General features: G+C 37.8%; 1 protein-coding gene across 3 annotated transcripts in view; it reads left to right on the forward strand.

Annotated features, from left to right (window-relative positions):
- Positions 1-37: 37 nt before the first annotated feature.
- The window catches only part of NCBP1 (nuclear cap binding protein subunit 1), a 36,365-nt gene continuing 14,583 nt past the window's right edge, over positions 38-21,819 (forward strand). The window contains exons 1-14 of one of the 3 annotated variants that reach the window (XM_072842036.1): positions 38-213; positions 7,741-7,829; positions 8,389-8,489; positions 9,718-9,874; positions 11,986-12,093; positions 12,457-12,578; positions 14,080-14,149; positions 14,816-15,031; positions 16,235-16,332; positions 17,059-17,122; positions 18,465-18,575; positions 19,500-19,564; positions 20,967-21,029; positions 21,272-21,346. In XM_072842036.1, coding sequence (XP_072698137.1) covers positions 180-213; positions 7,741-7,829; positions 8,389-8,489; positions 9,718-9,874; positions 11,986-12,093; positions 12,457-12,578; positions 14,080-14,149; positions 14,816-15,031; positions 16,235-16,332; positions 17,059-17,122; positions 18,465-18,575; positions 19,500-19,564; positions 20,967-21,029; positions 21,272-21,346 — 1,373 coding nt within the window. In that variant the 5' untranslated portion in view covers positions 38-179. Of the gene's footprint in view, positions 214-7,740; positions 7,830-8,388; positions 8,519-9,717; positions 9,875-11,291; positions 11,347-11,985; positions 12,094-12,456; positions 12,579-14,079; positions 14,150-14,815; positions 15,032-16,234; positions 16,333-17,058; positions 17,123-18,464; positions 18,576-19,499; positions 19,565-20,966; positions 21,030-21,271; positions 21,347-21,819 lie in introns of those variants that run through there. The other 2 variants (XM_072842037.1, XM_072842038.1) reach the window with 2 other exon arrangements.

The raw sequence follows: 21,819 nt of genomic DNA on the forward strand, positions 1-21,819 counted from the left end.
CCGCGCACCCCGCGGCCGCCTCTCCCGCCTGCGCTTCCGGGACCCGTCGCCAGCGAGTGCGCCTGCGCGCCGGCCCCTGCGCGCGCCTTGTCTGTGTCCTCGCACCGGCCGGCGGCCCGACAGTTCCTGCCGCGCTTCCCGCCCGGCCTCTCTCAGCTCGGCGGCGCCCGGCGTGCGGCATGTCGCGGCGGCGGCACAGCGACGAGAACGACGGTGAGTGCCCAAGGCCCGACCGCCGAGGCCGCGCCCAGGTGGGGGCCGGGATCGCGGGGACTCGAGGAAAGGATGGGGAGCCCTCCCCCCGCCACACACGCACACACACACCCCGGCAGCGTTCGGGGGGCCCGGGAGAGTGGAGCGAGGGTGAGGCCCGGCGACTTGTTAAAAGGCCCCGCTCCCCTCCGCCCCAGCTCCTTTAGTCGTCGGCCTGCTGGACCTCTGGTCTCTAAGGAGTCTTCAGGATTTGGTCCTCGGTACCGCCGAGCAGGGCAATACACCAGGGTCTGTGCGGCCGCCTCTTAGGCACAGTGACAGGTACCGCTAGTCCCAGGGTCTCGTTTTGACCCTCAAACTGCACCTGGAAAGGGCCCCCAGAGAGGAAGGAACAAAGCGGTGAGTGGGGAGATCGGAGGAATCGCAGTCTGAGCTCGGCTGTATCCGTCATCCGTGGATTTGCCTTCTTTCATGCTCCAAGGAAAGAAAGCCGTCTGTTCCCCACACTCAGGTCACTAACAAACAGATGCACGTCGTTACAGTAGATTTTGAATTAGCTGCAAGTGTTATTTCCCTCGTTGAAAGGGAAGGGTGCTGGAAAAACTTAACTGGAGAGCCCTTAGGGATTTGGATGGTTGCACTCCAGGGTGATGATCGCGGTGTTGCCATCATAAAAAAAAAAAAAAAAAAAAAAAAAAAAAACAAGGATAATTTGGCAGGTTAAAAACAGGAAAATATGCTCGCATTACGGGAATCAGTCAAGAGCACACATCCACCAAAAAGGGAAGAAATTGAGTAGTTCTATGTTCCAGGTTATAGAATAGTCTATATTCTTTAAAAGGGATGTGGTATAATGGTTAAGAGGCCAGACTTTGGAGTCAGAGGATTTAAGTTCAAAGCTAGACTCCACCATTACTTCATAATCTTGCCCAGGTTCTAGCACCCCTGGAAACTTTAGTCTGTAATGTAGAAGTGTAAGGATACCGACCTCTGTTCAGTTTTGTGAGGGTCATAAATGAGTTAATACATGTAACAAGTATCTCATGGTTATATTTACTTACTTAGCATCTGTTAATGCTTGAGAGGTGACAAACGCTGGCACATGTCAACAATATAAGAAAAAACATGGAAGAAAAATTTCATTTAATATATGATTTTCTTCACTAACATTTGCCTGTCCTTGAATTTTGGGGCATTTAGGAGTAGGAGCAGAATCACATGTGTTTTAACATTGAAGCATCAGATTTCTGCTAGGGAATGGCTTGAGAGGATATTCTAGTTCATCCTTATCTGATGCCTGAGGATCCGGAGTTTTAGTGTAATACACATGGAGACATAGCAGTGCCAGGACTCGGATAAAAGGAAATCCAGGGGTCTCTTCACTACCCAAGTATTACTATGCTGGATGCCTAGATTTTTTTTTTTTTTTAAACGTGTGAGGTTTTGTGTATGATGTACGTGCAGACCACAGAAAACGGTTTTCATAGGCTTTGAATTTTATTAACCAAAAACTAATATGCCTGATGCAATTTGGTTGGGGTTTAGGGAACTTGAGTCTTTTAAAGTTCTTCTCGTTTTCTTTGCTTTTCTCATATTTTCTTTTCTCCACTCTTCTCCCTTTTAGGGTACCCTTAAAGGGAGAGAAAATGTTTCCAGAGGGCAACCTGGAGAATTGGATGTGAATATGTAGAAAACAGCTTTTGCTTTTGCTATTGTGATGGTGGCATAACTTTCCTGACAGTTTTTTTAAAGATTTATTTATTTATGATAGAGAGAGAGAGAGAGAGGCAGAGACACAGGAGGAGGGAGAAGCAGGCTCCATGCCAGGAGCCCGACGCAGGACCCGATCCCGGGACTCCAGGATCGCGCCCTGGGCCAAAGGCAGGCGCCAAACCGCTGAGCCACCCAGGGATCCCCTCTTGACAGTTTCTTTTAATACTAGCTGGACAGTAAATCATGATCCATTTGGATCTTGATGCAGGAACCTAAAAATAAGACAAAAAGAAGTAAAATGAGTTCATTAAAGTTAACTCTGGTGAATAATTTAGTAGTAGGACAGTTTGTATATAGTTCCTCTTGGATACTATACCAAATCTGGAACTTTGATAAATTGCCACAATTTGGATCAGCTGCCATAACAGCTGAATCTTTTAATTAAGCATCTACTAATTTTTTTAAGATCTGAAATATCAGACACTTAAATGTTATAGAAGGCTGTTTTAAAATGAATTCTGATAGTCATAATTAAGTAGATACACCTGAGTATTTCTGGATTATCGTCAGCTCTTATCAGTCATTGACTGTCATGACTTTCCATATGCTTGACAAGATATAATTATTTATTTAACAAATATTTAACGGTGCCAGGCACTATCCTAACTACTGGCAGTACAGTAGTGGACAGTATAAAGATCAAGCCTCCCTTTTACAGTCAGAACACAATCAAATATAGTGTATCAAATGGTAGTAAGGGCTATGGAGAAAAATAAAACTGGGGAAAGGGGGTAGAGACTGTAGGCGAGGTGGATTTACTGTTTTATGTCAGTTGATCAGGAAAGGCCTCACTGAGAATGGTGTCTGGTGGGAGATTTGCAGGAAGGGAGCAAACCAGGTGGCTCTATGGGGAAAAGCAATAGTCTAAGAAAAGGGAACCACAAATGCCAAGGACTGAAGGCTGGAGCATTCCTGTGGTGTTCACAGAAAGTAAGGAGGCCAGTATCCCTGTAGCAGAGTCAGAGGGGTGGGGCTGGGGGGAGTTGTAGGAGCTAAGATCACAGAGGTAGCAAAGGATCAGCTCATAGAGGGCAGTTTTAAAATTGTGTCTCTTTGTTGAGACTAGAGTGTCCAGGATTAGACTACCAACGAAATTCAGCTGGTGGAGTGAAGTTCAATTTATAGAGAAGGAAAGGGAAATCCTGAAAGGGAATTTAGCATTTATGGATACTGATCCAGTGCTAAAACTAACTCATTTCTTAGAATCCCTTTAAAAATGTCTCTGAAGGGGGACGCCTGGGTGGCTCAGCGGTTGAGTCCCACATTGGGCTCTTTGTGGGAAGCCTGCTTCTCCTTCTCCCTCTGCCTGTGTTTCTGCCTCTCTCTGTGTGTATTTCATGAATAAATAAATAAAATCTATTTTAAAAATGTTTTAAAAAGAATGTCTCTGAAGAAAGGGAAAAAATATCTGCAAAGCTTTAATGCATATAATATCTGTTCAGTATGTTATTTTGTTATTTTAAGAAAGTAATTTGTATTATCGAATACCTTTGCTAAAAACCCATTTTTAACCCCCTTTTTAAGCTACTTAGAATTAGCGCCTTATCTTTTAGACTGTGACTACTTTTTTAACTTACAGAAAAAATAATTAGAAGTGAAGGGATTTGTTACTCGAAGGAAGAGTATAGTTTGTTTCAGGTGTGATGGTCACTTCTGCTTTAAATCTACTTTTCCCTTTTGTATGGTTGGTTTTGCTACTTTCTCTTTTACAGGGTTGGTCTTTGTTTTCCAGTTAGTGCGGTTTTTATAATAATTCAGGGTATAAGATGTACAGTATATCCATATAAAGTTAGGATCACCTTACAGGGAAAAAGTTATTTGTATGTGAGGATCCTTGCAAAGAGTTTTTGGATTTTTTTTTAAAGATTTTGTTTATTTATTCATGATAGAGAGAGAAAGAGGCAGAGACACAGGCAGAGGAAGAAGCAGGCTCCATGCAGGGAGCCCGGTGCGGGACTTGATCCCGGGACTCCAGGATTGCGCCCTGGACCAAAGGCAGGCGCCAAACCGCTGAGCCACCCAGGGATCCCCTGGATTTTTTTTTTTTTTTAAAGATTTTTTTTATTTATCAGAAAGAGAAGATATAAGTGCATGTGAGAGCAGGGAGGGGAAGAGACGGAATCTTGGCCGACTCCATACTGAGTTGCAGAGCCTGATGCCAGGATCTAGCTCACAACCCTGAGGTCATGACCTGAGCAGAAACTAAGAGTTGGATGCTCAACCCACTGAGCCACCAGGTGCCTCATAAATGGGTTTTAATAAAGATTGGTTTCTCTCTCCTATATAAGCCAAGGGTGTCAGAGTGAAGTGGCAATATGTAACTGAATCTATGTTGTAAAATGTCTACATAGTTACATTTAATATAAAATCTATTCTTTGGGAGCTATCCTAGATATATTTTCTTGAGGGTATATGAAAACATTTAGCTAATTCCCAAAATTTTATTCTAATGAAGCTGCTTTACTCTGCATACCCAGGTTCTGTTTTGAGTTCAATATCCTGTTACTGTTGTGAGTTCAGATGCGTCTAGTTTTACCAGCCCTCCTTTATATCCTCTCAAATATCAGGTGAGAGTGGGGCCTATCTTAGTACTTTCTGCTTCCTCCCCTTCTCCAAACAAAACTTGTGCTTTCATACAGTCAGAATGGGAAGAGAGAAAATAGGAGTTGCAGTTTAGGGAGGACTGTGTAGTTGTATTTTCTAGTTTTATATTAGAAATCCTACCTTCTCTCTCACAGCATTATTTTCTCTTTTTCTAGGTTATAAGAGGGTCTGGGAGGGTTGCTTTAAAGACTGGGGTATGATTCCAAATAGATTGGGGAACAAGCCAGCCAGCTGGAGAGTTAATTTAGGGAAGATGTGAAGGGTGGGATGTGAGATAAAGGGTTGGCGGAGTAGATGAGCCAGAAAGGAGAGAATGGTGGTTAAAGTTTCAAAAACAAAAAACTGCTCTCATTCAGCTAGTTTTTCGCCATCTGCATTTTCTCAGCCTTACCATAATCTGTTTCTGAAGAATACTATTAGTATATTCTACTTTCTAGAACCAAGGTGCTCACCATCGGCACTATTGATATGTCCGGCTGGATTATTCTTTGTTGTTAGGAGTTGTCCAATGTAATATGTTTAGCAGAATCCATGGCCTCTACCCACTGGATGTCAGTAGCACTTCCCCATTTGTGACAATTAAAACTGTCTCCAGAGACAGTATGTATGTCATGTGGCCCCTACCGGGGGCAAAATCTCACCAATTAAAAACCACTGCTCTAGGAGAGGCTATTTTAACAGCCTGGCTGACAGCTTATAAACATTGCATTGAATATGTGGATTTTTTTCAGGGAATACATCCTGCAAATAGAAGACCTTTGTGTAAAAGTTGGTTGTTTGGGTGGTGGAACCTTTAAAGATCCTGTGATGTAGGTTTGTTGCATATTTGAGAATCAAGGTCACTGATTCCACTGTGTCACACATGTCCACTTTACATGGGCAGATATCTCCAGGAATACATCTCAACTGTCATAGTGCATGCATGTTATATTTTTTATGGGATTATCCTCTCAAAACTATATTCATTTGTTACTTAAGCCAGATCATAATGATAACTAAAGGGTCAGGGTGTCAAAGCACACAGTGCTTTACTCTGTGGACTTTTATAGTACTTCCGTCTGGTCCTATCTAGTTATTAATAGATTGGTTTTATTCAGCTTAAGTTTAAGGTACTTGAAGACCGTTTCAGTCATTGAAGAAACTTGGGGTTTTTGTTTTGTTTTTTTTTTAAAGATTTTATTTATTCGTGAGAGAGACAGAGAGAGGCAGAGACATAGGCAGAGGGAAGAGAAGCAGGGTCCGTGCAGGAGCTTGATGCGGGACTCGATCCCGGAGCTCCGGGGTCACATCCTGAGCCTAAGGCAGATACTCAACCGCTGAGCCGCCCAGGCATCCCTTGAAGAGACTTTTGACACCCAAGCTTAGAATACCAGAGTGCTATGTTTTATGAGAATCACCATATTTTAAGCCAGATGTTATAGAGGCAAGTAGGTGATTGTGAATTCTTTAAAAATTACTCTGTTCCTTTGGCTATAGAAGTCTGGAGACCATTTAAGTTATGTTTAACTTACTCCTGGGTAATCCTGTACCCAACTGCAGATTTCATTATTAATGCAGATCGCTAGCACTGCTACAGAGTTTTACTTCCTTGTCCACATGTTGTCCTAATAATCTAATTGGTGGAAGCCAAAGTTGAATTGTATTGGGACACTAGCCAACATTATGTTTATCAACAGCATCATGTTCCATACTTAACACTATTAATTTAAAATTGTTAAGCTGTAGATTATTCCACAAAAGGATGTAAGGTGTGTATATTAAGGTTTTAAACAAAATGGTAAAAGATGATTAATAGTAAGAATCTTTTTTTTTTTAATGGTAAGAATCTTAACAGTAATAGACTATCCAGTGCCTAAGTTTGATTTGTAGTTTGTTCAGCCGGAATTCTTCAGCAACCAAAAGGACAGTTAGGTGATTGATAATGATTTGGGTGTGGTAGATGTTTTTTTTTTCTTTTTTTTTTAAGATTCTTTGAATGAGGAGTACCTGAGTGGCTCAGTCGGTTGAGCATCTGCCTTCGGCTCAGGTCATGATCCCAAGTTTTGGGATCGAGCCTCCCGTTGGGCTCCCTAATTATCAGGGAGACTGCTTCTCCATATGCCCCTGCTTATGCTCACTTTTGCTCACTCCTTCTCAAATAAATAAATAAAATCTTTAAAAAAAGATTATTTGAATGATAATGGTTTTTGAATAGAATAGACTAGTAAAGTAAATCATAAAACGTACTTTTCTACCACTGATTATTTGATAAAGTGTTCAGGTTGTTTCTTTGAGTATATATCTGCTGATTGTGATTCCCATTGCTTGAGGTAAACTATACTCTAATTCTGCATGGTCTATAGAACCAGAGCTATTAATTATAGAGTTGAAAGTTCAGACACTTGAGAAACTAGTGAGGAATGCTCATGTTTTATGCTCCCTTTCTCATCTTCTGAAGTTTTCCTCCCTTTTTTGCCTAGTCTTTCCAAAGCATTCAACTTGGTTTTATACCCATATTTCATTGGTTTACATAATAATTTTCATTATTAGAATAATAAGTATTACTGGCACTTAGAGACTTTAGGACCAAGTAACTGAATATCATCAGTGAACAATTCAGTTTAAAGAATGGGAATAGCAGTACAGGAGTGTTCCAGAAAGTATTCTAACTACTAGTGGTTAGGATGTTGTAAGCAGTGTTCCTCCCTATCCCCAGAAGTGGACCGGGCTGCTGCATTGCCTTTGTAGGGCACTATTCACATCAAATTGAACATAACTAATGCCTCTTGGAGTTAACTGTAGTGTCCCTGGTTATGGAGACCTTTGGTGAATGGAGCCCCATCAGGGAGGTGGTGGGTCAGTTAAGAGCTTCTCCTGTGTGGGGCACCTGGGTGGCTCAATGGTTGAGTGTCTCTCTTGGGCTCAGGTTGTGATCCCGGGGTCCTGGGATCAAGTCCCACATCAGGGGCATTAGCTGGCAGGGAGCCAGCTTCTCTCTCTGCCTATGTCTGGGCCTCTCTCTCCACCTCTCATGAATAAATAAATAAAATCTTAAAAAAGTGTATAAAAAGTAGCATTTCTGATAGGAAAGAGATAGTATTTAAAAAGTTAAATAAAATTTGTGGTATTAGATTCATCATGTAATGTTAATTTTTTACATTGTTGAAATAGGAGGACAGCCTCACAAAAGGAGAAAGACCTCGGATGCCAATGAAACTGAAGATCATTTGGAATCCTTAATATGCAAAGTAGGAGAAAAGGTATGTGCCAGATAGACACAGACTGATGGGCTTAGGATTGTAGTTGACTGTGCTTGATTCACTTCTGCAGCAAAACTTGGTGATATATGAAACTTGTATTGCCATGCATCTGTATCCCAAAGTAAATGCATATTAAACCCTTGGGATGCAGGTAATTGTGAGTTAAACGTTCTTAATAATTTTCATAGAATTTGAATATGAGTCTTAGACCTTAAGAAATAATCCTCTCAATTTATAAATAAGGAACAAACAAGTCTTAGATACCTGTGGTAATTTGCTTAGGGTCATGTATTAAGTGAATCAATTACAGAAACACAGGAGAACAGATGATGTCCTTCCATTTCTAATTCTTACTCTGCTTCCTCGGACTGCTTGCTTTTAAAATTTCATTTATTCTCTTTTTATGGATTTCTATAGAGCAATAATTACTGATTTATACTAAACCTGTCATAGTGCCTTATGCATATAAGGCTTTAACGTTTTTTTATGATCACTTAGAAAATTTTCACTCACTAATTGCTGAGTACTTAACAGATATTTAATATGCTGTCCTCTACAGAGTGCCTGCTCTCTGGAGAGCAACCTAGAAGGCTTGGCAGGTGTTTTAGAAGCTGATCTTCCTAACTACAAGAGCAAGATCTTAAGGCTTCTTTGTACAGTGTATGTATGCAAAAGATTTGTGAATCCAGGTGATAATGTATTATCTACTTTTAAATGCTTTGGGAATGTTCAAAAGATATGTTTACTTTCCATGTTTTATTAGCTTTCCTTCTAATGGGAAATGTATACAGACAAAATGACCTTTGGTGAACTCTTTTGCATAGAGATAAATAGGACTAAAATTGAGCATTTTCCTTATGTTTCGTTTCTTGGAACCTTAAAATCATTTGAGTTGACTATTTTTTAAGTGTGAAAGTAGACACTTCCACATTTCAGAGATTTTCTTTGAAGCACGAGCATTTAAATATATACAATATATAGAGTTTAATGTGTATTTTTAATCAGTAGTACCAGCCAAACTTGGGAACTGGTTACTTGCGTAATAGTTCTTCTCAGAAGACTGAAGAAGCTTTTGAAGATATTGATAGGCATAATCTTTCTTTGAGTTAGGTTAACTAGACCAAATATTATTTAATCTGTGAGTAAATTAAAGTGGGAAAAGTCTCAAATTAAATCATGAAACAGTATCTCCCAGTGGTGGAATTAACAATCCAGGCTTTCTCATCTCTCAGATGGACATTGATCACTCTAATGTATGCTTTGCAAAGAAATAGTTAAACAACTTTTGGATAAAAGTGGTGTAAAGATATCTTACTATGTCCAAGTACCATGTTGACATTCAGCAATTTAACTGATAGGAACTTAGCTGGAAGTGGTTTTAGTTCTGAATTTTTTCTAAGCAACTAAAATAGTGTTTCTCAAAGTGGAATTCTGATCCTGTGACATTTGGTTAGCTAAGTTTATAAATGGTGAATGTTCCATCTCCCTCTTAATGATTCTGCATTGAAGAAACTTGTTTCACCCAGCATTTCCCAGATGTTTTACCATGGAAACAGTTTCTGTAGAACTGCTCTTTAAAGTCCACTAAACACATTAGAAGAAAAACTGGTTTAGCATTAATTATACTTACTTTAGTTTGATAAATTTATAATTAGAGTTGTTTTACTTTTAATTCTTGGATTAATTAGAATTAAAATAAAAAATTACAGGGGTCATGTCCAATTCTTCTCAACATTTATGCCTTTTCTGAAATAGTTTTAAAAATATAGCTCAAAGGAATCCTGTTCCAAAGTTAGTAAAATGACAAAAGACTTATATAATATAGAATCAAGCAACTTAACATAATACTGTTGTTTTGGGGTTTTCTTGTACTGGGTTCTCAAATCAGTGCACGCCTGTTACCTGAGAAGTTGACAATTTATACAACATTAGTTGGACTGCTGAATGCCAGGAATTACAATTTTGGTGGAGAGTTTGTAGAAGCTATGATTCGTCAGCTTAAAGAATCACTGAAAGCAAACAACTATAATGAAGCTGTATATTTGGTAAGTTACTTTTTTAGTATATTATGATGATTGGGTTGGAGGGGGAGAAGTGAGCTACAACCAAGGAATTTTTTCTTTCTCACCACAGTAGCTGCTCTTCTGAAACCATTCTCACTAAAGGTACCACAGAGCTCATTACCAAATCCAGTGGCTTCTTTTCGCTCTAAATACTAGTTGACCTTCTGGTAGCATGTGATGCTTTACACTACTTTCTTGTCTGTGGATTTCTGCAGCACCACTGTTTGAGGACCTCCTGCTGCCACCTCCCTTCTATTTCTCTGTCTCTTTTTACTGGGTAATCTTCCTTTACCCCTTATATTTTGTGTTTCCCAGGATTCTGTCCTCACTTCACTTTAAACACTCTCTCCTAAAGCATTCTCGTTCTCTCTCATTTCGTTACAAACCATCTTTATTTGAGTGACCCTTCCTAACAAGTTGGTAATCTGTATGTCCTACTTCAGCCTTTCTCCTGAGCTCCAGACCTGTATTACAGATACTACCTGGATAGCCCTAAGATATCTTGCCTGGAAGTCCCTTAGTTACAAAAATCCCTAAATGTATCATTCTGTCTTCCCAAACCACACACAGGGTCTGCTGTCTACTGCATTACCCATCTAGGGACTTGAGCATTAATGTTTGTCTTCCCTTTGCCCCCTTATCCTGTAAGTAGTTCCACATCCTGTCATTTCTGCCTCGTAAATTTCCCTCTGGCCTGTCCCTTTTCTTTTTTCTCCAGGACCACTAGCATAGTTCATGCCTTCCTTCTCGTGCCTTTTATTTTAAGTAAGCTCTGTGCCCAACGTGGGGTTTGAACTCATGACTCCAAGATTCAGAGTCTCATGCCCTACTGAGCCAGCCAGAACACTCCCTTCCTCCTCATGTTTTAAGACAGGCTCTTAACTGATCATTTGCATCCAGACTCTCTGTCTTTCATTCTGACTCCTACTGTGGCACCAGACCGGTCTTTCTGTAACTCACTGCTCATGTTGGTTATAGATCACAAACCCGAGTTCCTTTCCATTCTCTACAGTGGAAGGTTTTTAAAATCTTGTGCACAAGATGATTCACTGGGTGAGAGGAAGTAAATACTTATCTTAAATGGAAATGTAATTAATAAGCCTTACTAATATGTAATACATAGATTGACAGTGGGCCAGTGTATAGTATATATGTTTATGTATGATATTTATGTTTATTTATATTACCTAGAATTGCATGTATGTGATCAAGGTCTTTTACTGAGTATATTACCAAAAAAGTTAAACACCAGTCAGGCTTAAGATTAAGTCCACACTCAGTGCTGACCTTTTATGGCTGCCCCAATCTTTCTCTCTCCTTGCTTCCCATATACCCTCCAGCTGTTTCACAATTATTTGCAGATCCCTGAATACATCTTTTTGAATCCTGCCTAGAATACTCTTGTTACTCTCCACTTGAGGCATACTTCACTCATCCTTTATGACCTAGCCCAGGTATTTCCTCCTTTATGATGCTTTCCCCTACTCCCTTTATCACTGTTCCTAGAATACTTTTTTAATTTACCTTAAAGGAGTCATTCTTTTGGGTTGAGATTATGCTTGTCCCACTAGACTGTGAGAAACTTTAAAAGTGCTTAGTGGCACACAAGGGACATCCAACAAATATCTGTTCAGAAACTGCCATTTCTCTAGTCCAGTGAAAATTTTTTCACAGAGGACTGAAAAGATTATAGGTTGATGTAGCTATGGAATAGGAACCTGTAAATGCAGATTCCCATCCTTCATTCGGTTTCTGTCACAAGTACTCAGTTGTGCTGTTGTAGAACAAAAGCAGCCATAGAAAATATATAAATGAATGAGCTTGCTGTGTTCCAATACAAGTTTATTTGTGGACACTAAAATTTAATTTCATATAATTTGTATAAATCATAAAATATTCTTTTGGATTGCTTCAAGCATTTGAGTATCTGAAAGCCACTCTTAGTTCACAGGCTGTGCAAAAGAAAAACGGGCAGCAGGTTAGATTCAGTCTTGAGGCATAGTTTTTCAGACCTGTAGTTTCAATCATTACAAGACTGTCTATTGTGTGATTATATTACATTTAGATTTAATAGAAATCGTTTTCTGTAACAGGTCCGTTTTTTATCTGATCTTGTGAATTGTCATGTCATTGCTGCCCCATCCATGGTTGCTATGTTTGAAAATTTTGTAAGTGTAACTCAGGAAGAAGATGTACCTCAGGTAAGAAAACACAGTATGCTGAATCTTGTCCATACAGTACTAGGAATTTTTCCCTGGTAACCCTTTCGTAATCAAAACCAAAAGATAACAGTAGATTTTCACACTATAAATTCTTAATATCTACAAGCTAAGTCAACTGCCACAGTGGTGGGTTCTCTGATATCTGTATGTTAATTCACTGATCTGTCTGATAAAATTAAAACTAATATGAGGTAGAAATGCTCTGACTGAGCCAGGGGTGTCTTACCTAACCTGTATTAAAAGCCTCCCTAGGAATGGAGGAATTCATTCAGATACAAGTACAATATGAATGAAAATTAACCAGCACATATTTTAAATTTGCCTTTTTAAAAAATTCTTCAGGTGCGGCGAGATTGGTATGTGTATGCCTTTCTGTCATCTTTGCCCTGGGTTGGAAAGGAGTTATACGAAAAGAAAGATGCAGAGATGGACCGCATCTTTGCCAACACTGAAAGCTATCTTAAGTAAGGGCACGGCTCATTATTCTTACTGATACGATAACTGTGCTATATTTTATCTGTTAGTAATACCATGTCAGTTTCATTTCTCACAAATAAACTGCAGAGTTCCTAATGGCTTTCTCTAAGTAACCTCATTCCCCTACTCTTATAACTTTCTGAGACCTCAGGGTAATTCAATGTTTGCTTACTTTACTGGTGCAAAGGAGTTGGTAACAGCTCCTTTTGAGCTGCTTTGGCAAAGTCATAAAATATCTTCTGTTCTCACACAGTGGTTCTCAAATCCTAATGTGCATAAGACTTCCCTGTAGGACTTAAATGTGCTCCAATCCCAACCTTCAGACCTACTGAATCACAATATTTGAGACAGAAGTTTAGCACATACAATGTATTTATTTCATGTAAGTCCTAAACCAAGTCCTTAAAATAGTGGCTCTTCTAACCCACACTTCTTAAATAATATGATGCATTTCCATGAAAACATCTCATATCCTCCTATTGCCCATTTCTTTGAAGTGGGTATAAAACTTGTTTGTCTTATTAGGTATAAGACTAATAGTAGGGCTTGTTCGTAAGTTTAGACTCACTTACCCAGCAGTGTGGTAATTTTGTGTCCCCTTAAGTTTTTTCAAAATAACTTTGTTACAAGCTTCATAATCTATTAATAGGTAACCTGTTTGGATATTGTTAATTAGTTACAAATAGAACTAAAAGAAATCTAAAGATAAAAACCTGCTTTGTCATTAAGCTACTTTTAAGTGATAAATCTTTTTAATGTTTTTGAAAATCATACTGGTTCTTTTTATTTTTTTTTTTATTTTTTTTTTTTTCATACTGGTTCTTTTTAAAATGTAGATGTTTGCAAAAGAATAAAAATAAAAGAATATGAATATCCTAGCATTTGAATATATGTCCTTCCCTTTTTTTCTACAAATGATAGTCCAGTATACATACTGTTCTTCATTTGTTTTTTTTTTTCCACTTAATATAACTTGGATTTATTGCATAAAAACATATAGGTATACCTCTTTCTTTTTGACAGCTGTACAGTATTTCTACTCTTTTAACATACCATAATTTCTTTAACGAGTCCCTTTTGGTAGACATTTAGGTTATTTCCAGTCTTTTGGTATTATAAACAACGTTTCAGTGAATATCCTTATGTATATGTATTTGTGTACTGGGCACATACATTTGTGGAGGGTGAGAGTTTTTAGAAATGTCATTGCTGGGTTGAAGTGTCTTAACAATTTTAGTTTTGTTAGACTTAGTCAAATCGCCTTCCAAAGAAATTCTACTCTTCCAAATCTCCTCTAAAGAGATTAGATCAGTTAGCCCCTGTGCCAGCAGTGTTTGGAATTGCATATTTGTCCACATTTTGGCAATATGATAATTTGATGTAAAATGTTACTTTGCTGCTTTAATTTGCATTTTATTAATTATGAAGCAATTGAACATCTTTCCATGTTGTTAAAAACCTAAGTGTAGATTTTCATTTTTATATTAGAAGACGCCAAAAAACACATGTGCCCATGTTACAAGTATGGACTGCTGAGAAACCACACCCGCAAGAAGAGGTAAATTGATTCTCAGTCTCTTGTGATACAAGCACAGTCAGCTCTTGAGTAGATTCTTATCTCTGTGGTATATGCACATCATTCCATTTATATACCTTAACTACTTTTCCGCATTTCATATCAAAGTTCCAGCTCCTCATAGCTCTAGGTGTGTAGTGGATTTTTCTTTTTTTTAAGATTTTACTTACATATTTATTATTTGAGAGAGAGAGAGAACATGTCCATGAGCAGGCTGGAGGCATGCAGAGGGAATCTCCAGCAGACTCTGCTCAGCTTGGGGCTTGATCTTGTGACCCCAAGATCATGACCTGAGCCAAAATCAAGAATCAGGTGCTTAACGACTGAGCTACCCAGGCGCCCTAGCATATAGTGGATTTTTAATGTTAGAATGTAATCAAAGCATTCTTTATTCTGCAAGATTCCAGATATAGTTATTTTTTATTTAAATGCCCAGTTTGAAAATGTAAGCAGTAACAGACTCAGACAGGTAGACTTTATAAAGTAATTAAAAAGAAAGACTTGGCACTATTCCTTTGTACCATATTTAATTGCAAACTAGCTTTTGTGTCATATATTTTATATGGTAATGTTTTTGGTTTGTCTAATCAAAATATTCTAAGTGACCTCCAAATATATATTAATTATTAAAAATTAATCTGTCTTTAGTATTTAGATTGCCTGTGGGCCCAGATTCAGAAATTGAAAAAGGATCGCTGGCAGGAGCGGCACATCCTAAGACCTTATCTTGCCTTTGACAGCATCCTGTGTGAAGCATTGCAACACAATCTGCCTCCTTTTACACCACCTCCGCACACGGAAGATTCAGTGTACCCGATGCCAAGGGTCATCTTCAGAATGTTTGATTACACAGATGATCCCGAAGTATGTGACCAACCAAAAGTTCTATCAGAGGGCTTGTGTTGCATTGTGCTTGTGGCTTAATCTTGTTGGAACTAGCCTGTGATAAATTTTAATTTTGAGTGGTTTATTATCTAAGAGGATCAATAGCAGTGAAGTTAACAGTTTAATTTAGTGAATGGTATCACGTCATTAGGCAAGAAATTGTTTAGTATGTGTAAGTAGATTGAGAGTACAGTATGCAGTGTAAGAGTGTTTAGCTTTTAATCCTGATTTAGTCAGGTCCTAGTTATTGGGGAGTTATTTTCCTCTCCACATTAGTTTGCTAATAGAATAATAATATGTTCAAATAAAGTTTTAATGAGGATTGAATTACTAATATGTAAAATGCATAGAATAGTATGTAACACATGAGTGCTCAATAATTTTAGCTATTATTAATAAGGTTGATTTTAAGAAAAATACCCAGTGCTGTTTTGTTTTTTAAGGTTTTATCTATTTATTAGAAAGCACAAGCCAGGGGGTAGAGGCAGAGGGAGAGAGAAGCAGACTCCCCCACTAGGCAGGGAGCCTGATATGGGGCTTGATCCCAGGACCCTGAGATCATTATGTGAGCCAGAGATACACGCTTAACCCACTAAGCCACCCAGGCACCCCAAGTATCTTCAATGCATATATGACTTTCTGTGTCTATACAGTGTTTGAAATAAAATTTTTCCTCTCTGCATATTTATTATGGAAGTAAATCTACTCTCGTGGTTAAAAAAAAAAGAAAATTAAACTGTTGGGATTCCTCGGTGGCTCAGCAGTTGCGCGTCTGCCTTCGGCTCAGTGTGATTCCGGGGGTCTGGGATTGAGTCCCATATCGGGCTCCCTGCGGGGAACCTGCTCCTCCCTCTCTGTGTCTCTCATGAATAAATAAATAAAATCTTAAAATCAAGCTGTATAGAGTTAATATATAAACTCTTTGATTTAATTGAGATGGATGATGATAGTATGGTGTCGGGGGCACTAGAAGAAATGCTGCAACTGCCATTCTAATTGTATCATATATACAAGTGAATATGATACTGTAATTTGCTGAAATACGAAGTTTTTACACTTCTGAACTTTTATCCTCAGCACCCAGTATAGTGTCTGGAACATAATAAGCTCTCAGATATTTGTTGGATAAATAAAAGTATCTTTTTCTAAGCTTGTAGTATCTACATTTGCTTTTCTTTCCAGGGTCCTGTAATGCCAGGGAGTCATTCAGTTGAAAGATTTGTAATAGAAGAGAATCTTCACTGCATCATTAAGTCTCACTGGAAGGAAAGGAAGACTTGGTAAGATTCTTTTCATGGTAACTTTTAGAGTGGAGAAAAAGTAGCACTTTGATTTTAGTTAAGAGCAAAATGTGAAGAGTGTAAGAAAATCTTCCTCTCTTCCTGATGCCCTGTCTTATTACTAAATGACCAATCTCTAAAAACACTCCTTTGCTTTCTCGAGGCCCTCGCACACTCAGATAGTATCTCTCTGTAGGTGCCTCATAACACTATAGTGCTTTATAATTGCACATGATGTTGGCTTTTTTGTGTGAATATTTGCCATATGCAGCGGCCAAATTGAATGACAAACTGTTTTTGGTATGAATGTTAGAGGAATAAAAGAATATTAATAGTTTTCTAGCATTTAGATAGCGAGCTTTGGAAAAGTTTATTTTTAGTATTTCCTTAAGCCTTAGAAAGCTTTGGGTTTAGATTTTTAAAGTAGAAAGAAATATAGTATTTGGGGAGTGTTCTACTCTATAAACACTTAAAGTTAATAGATCTGAATATGCTTTCTTAATATTATTACTTAAACTCCTTTTGCTCTTTCAAGGAGTTTTGTGGAGAGTTTCCTGTGGTAATCAAAAGTAATTTCTGCTATAGTTAAGTGAAGTACCTGAAGTCTAGAGCATTTCAGAAAAGATTTCTTTGCCTTGTATCCAAACACAGTGCTTTTGGAGCTGCTAATGTGATTTTTTTATTTATCTTTGTATACTTATTAAACTTCAGTTAAATTTTCAATAGTGCTGCACAGTTGGTGAGCTATCCAGGGAAGAACAAGATCCCCTTGAACTACCACATAGTTGAGGTATGTGTTCCACATGGAGCATGTTTCTAAGTTTCAGAATCTTTCTATGGATTTGAAAGTTAATAACTCTTGGCTTTTTTTTTCCCCTTGCAACTTGTCAGGTACTGAAAATTAACACAGGAGCAAGAAAATTGCTGTCAATTTTGTGCTCTCTTAGCCATGTTAGTAAAAACAAAAGTGGAGGTTGAGGCCAGTAGCCAAATGGAATTTTGCAGTGCCTCTAAATTATTTATATAGCATGTCTTCATTCATGGATAGTATAAGTTACCTCCAGTCTTGTGAGTACACTGTCCACTTATCAGATAGATAATTGGCTTGAATACTTTAAAATACCATATTACATAGGCAGATAACTGTGTTTATCTGGCCTCTTATTACCAGCATACCCCTGACTAGTATATTATTATTCCCTGTATCACACGGTAGGGAGAGATAGGAGTCTTTATTTATTCCTAGAAATTAGAAGAGCCCATTGTTTTTGAAAGTAGGAAGAATCAATAATACTTTCGACCCCATATCAAGTCATGCGGAGGGGTGAACACCTTGTAGAGGTTTAAGTCTCAAAATAGCATTCACTTATTATTACAGATTCACTTATTGTTCATACATGTATTTGTGTGCTTCCCCAAAAGTACTGCATTTGTCCTATCTTATAAAACTTTAAGAGTGTATTTAGGCTATGAACTTGACTCATTGACACGTCAGTTGAAATGCAAAATATAGGTCATAATTTCGAATCTGGAAAGTGTAAAATTTTATCAGAAGGGAATACAGAGGGATGGGAGATGGGAATGAGAAGAAAGAATGCAGACCAGGTTTTAGAATTCTAGGTAGGTGGTTCATGAATTATATAGGGAGGGCAGAAACAAGTTTCTGAACAACAGCGGTGGCAAAGTAATCTTTTTCTACCAAAGAGATTGCCAGGCACTGGTTTTTAAGTAGCAGCCTGGAATGACTTGACTATCTTCTGTTCCTGTCTTCAGAATCTAATGAGGGTTTTTACTGCTTCTAGGAGTGAAACTGATGGATCAGTGAGTACCTGCCTGAATCAACTCTGATACTTCCAGAGTAGGAATTTAATTGCACTATTCTCTGGGAGTATCAAATAAGCATTAATTTCTGCATATTCTTATTTGAGTTATAGAACGATGAAATTTTCATTACAGTATTCAATTGCAAATCTCCATGTCTTAAAGAGTATAGTTTCTAAAGATTATAAAGTAATTATTTTTTCATTATGAATGCCATGGAGTTAAAGAGTTTACGTTTAAAATGTTGATCTTTCTGATGGAAGTACAAAGATACTTGTTGAACAGCATTCTGACTCATGGTTCTTTTATAGGTGATTTTTGCAGAGCTGTTTCAGCTTCCAGCACCCCCGCACATTGATGTGATGTACACAACACTGCTTATCGAGCTGTGCAAACTCCAGCCTGGCTCTCTACCCCAAGTTGTATCCTTTCCTTTGTTTTTAAACTTACTCTCTTTGACCTGGCTTTAAAAGATTATTAAATGTTTCTTACTGTGGGGGCCATTTCTTCAAAAGTTAAACATAAGTATACCACACAGTCCAGCCACTCCACTCCTAGGTATTTACCTAACAGAAATGAAAACACATATCCCTACAAAGACTTGGACATTAAGTTCATAGAATCTTTATTTGTGGGACACCTGGGTGGCTCAGTCAGTTAAGCGTCTGCCTTTGGCTCAGGTCATGATCCCGGAGTCCAGCGATCAAGCCCCCCGTAAGGCTCCCTGCTCTGCTTCTCTCTCTCCCTCTTCCACTCCCCCCTGTTCCTACTCTCTGTCTCTCTCTCACTCTCTCTCAAGATCTTTTAAAAAAGAAAAAAACTTTATTTGTAATACCCCAGAATGAGGCAATCCAAATATCCATCAGTACATGAATGAATATACAAATTTGCCATATCTATACAATGGAAAACTACTCAGCAATAAAAAGGAACAAATTTTTGGTGCAGGCAACAACTTGAATGAATTGCAAATTAAGTAGGATGAGTAAAAGTTGTCAAACAAGAATTTATACTACATGATTCCATTTATACAAAATTATAGAAAATGCAAAGTAATCCAGTGACACCAGACCAATATTTGCTTGTTGGGGGAGGAGGAAAGAGGATTACAGAAGAGCATGGGGAAAGTTTGGAGGCGATATAAATATTCACTGTTTAGTTCAGGGTTGTATACAAGTCAGATTTATTGTATATGACTGATAACTGCAGCTGTTTTTAAAAAAATCAATTACATGAAAAGATGCTCAGCATTGTTAGTCATCATGACTTCTAAGAAATGTTATGTTCTGTCACAACTTATTTTGAGGGAGGATTCAGAGTAGTTTTCCTTATCCTCAAATTCACAGCTTGCACAGGCAACTGAAATGTTATATATGCGTTTGGACACGATGAACACTACATGTGTAGACAGGTATAGTAATTGTCTTATTTCTGTACTGATTGCAAGAAGCATCTATTCCCTGTACTGTATAAAAGAATTTAATCAGCAAAATATTTGCCTTTTTAGAGAATTTCTAAGTTGATTTTTCTTTCTTGTCTCCCCAAAATAACCCTTTGTATAATAATAAAATTTATAATGTAACATCATGCTTTCTACTAACTTCCAATAGGAAATGATGGCCATACTGAGGTTTTCTTTAATTTCATTCATTATTAAATTTTTTTTTTTGTGTGCTTTGGTATAATTATACTTTTTCCTTTGTAATTCGGTATGTAAGATTTTAAAATAAACTTTGTACTCACCCCTGTGCACAAGCAGAACCTAATATTGTGTATTTATTATGTATAAATATATATGTATTTTTGTTTATAGATAGTATCTTTTTCTTAAATAATTAGCTTCTACATAACTACAGCTTGAAGACTCAGTTTATACAAAAGACCATTTTGGATTTTTAGAGGTGTGGTAATTGCATGTCCACTGTCTTTTGACGGAGACCCGTCTACCACTTTTATCAGCTGGTATCTTTCTTACCTCTGTTAGTGTCCACAGTCAGATCGACCCAGGTACTGAACACTTCTCCAGTTTCCATGATCTTTCGTGTCCATTGTTCAGATTGCATATCTGAAAATTATCATTAAGCACTGTATCAGACCTGAGTCAGTGATTGAAATTATAGATCTATGAGGGACATGCTCTAAGATAGCATCTTCTGATTTTTCTCCCAATCTCATAAAACTAGGAGTTGCACAACCCAATTATGTTATTGAAATTCAGCAAACATATATTGGGCTCTCGCAGATTTTACAACATTACACAGTATGCTCAGGTGATTTCTATCTAGTTAGATCAGATGTATTTTTAGGGGAAAAGATGTATATTTTGTGGTGAAAAGGGCATAGTGTGGTGATGAGACACTACACTTTGCGTCTGCCATTTATACAATTATCTGCAGTTCCTTTAATCTTTTTTTTTTTTTTTTGCCTGTTTTATTGTCCACGAAATGGGGAAAATAGTACATTACTTGAAAGTTATTGTGAGAATTCGGCTACAGACACACACACGTGTGTGTGTATATAGTGCGTGGCACAAAAAAGGCACTCTATCATTTCTGTTATTCACTTAAAAAGAATAATACTATTAGAAGGAGCGAGTAGGAGACCATTATTTTTAGGAGAAGATGAATTACAGGATTTGCAGCAAGAGGGTAAATGGCAGCAGAAGATACAGCTTTGGTAAGGGGATGGCCTTTTTATTTAGCTCTATAAAGTAGGGTTTTTTTGTCTGAAGCTTTATATAAGTTCCTGTTACAGATTGCAACCATTCATCCTTTTCTATCTCCCCCTCCCCTGCCACCCACTTCTATCTACAGGTTTATTAATTGGTTTTCCCATCATCTAAGTAACTTCCAGTTCCGTTGGAGCTGGGAAGATTGGTAAGTGGTAATACGTTTTAGCTTTCCTTTCCCTGCAGTCTATCATAATAAAGAAAAATCAATATTTAAAACTATAACATAAAAGCAATCTTTTGCATAGTCTGAAATATTTAATTTTTAGTATTTAAAGAGATATAAATGTAATAATTTAGGTACAAGAAAATTCGTTGTAGCTAAGTACACATTAGGTATAAGTGCAGATTATGTGTAAGAACTTAAAAGAACTACCATTTTCTTATTAGGTCAGATTGTCTTACTCAAGATCCTGAAAGTCCCAAACCAAAGTTTGTTAGAGAAGTTCTAGAAAAATGTATGAGGTAAGTTCTTTGTGTTTTCTCCTTAGCTTAGTTCTCCCAGTTTCTATGAGGGCAGTTTTTCTCTTTGCATGTGCGATGTATGTCCAAAATATCATTTTTTAAATCCCAAGTACCTGCCTCTCTTCCCTTTCAGTTTTTAGTCAAGATTTAGGCTTAAAAAAATTAAGCAGTGCCGTCGTATGGATTCTTTGTGAATTAGGCCAGTAAGTTTTTTTGTCAAATGTACTTTGAAATAATTTCACATTTCAGGAACATTGCCAAAATGGTGCAAGGAATTTTGTATTCTATTTATTTAGATTCCCTAGTTGTTAACACTTCACCACATTTGTTCAGAAGTTCACTTCTTTTTCTCTTCTGTATATATATAAACACCCATCACATTGATCTTTTTCTGAACCTTTTGAAAACAAGCTGCAGATGTGAAGGCCCATTGTCCCCTAACCGTCATTGTATCTTTCCCCAAAACAAAGATG

The sequence above is a fragment of the Canis lupus genome, chromosome 10, assembly GCF_048164855.1.
Source record: "Canis lupus baileyi chromosome 10, mCanLup2.hap1, whole genome shotgun sequence".
In the NCBI taxonomy this organism is placed as follows: domain Eukaryota; kingdom Metazoa; phylum Chordata; class Mammalia; order Carnivora; family Canidae; genus Canis; species Canis lupus.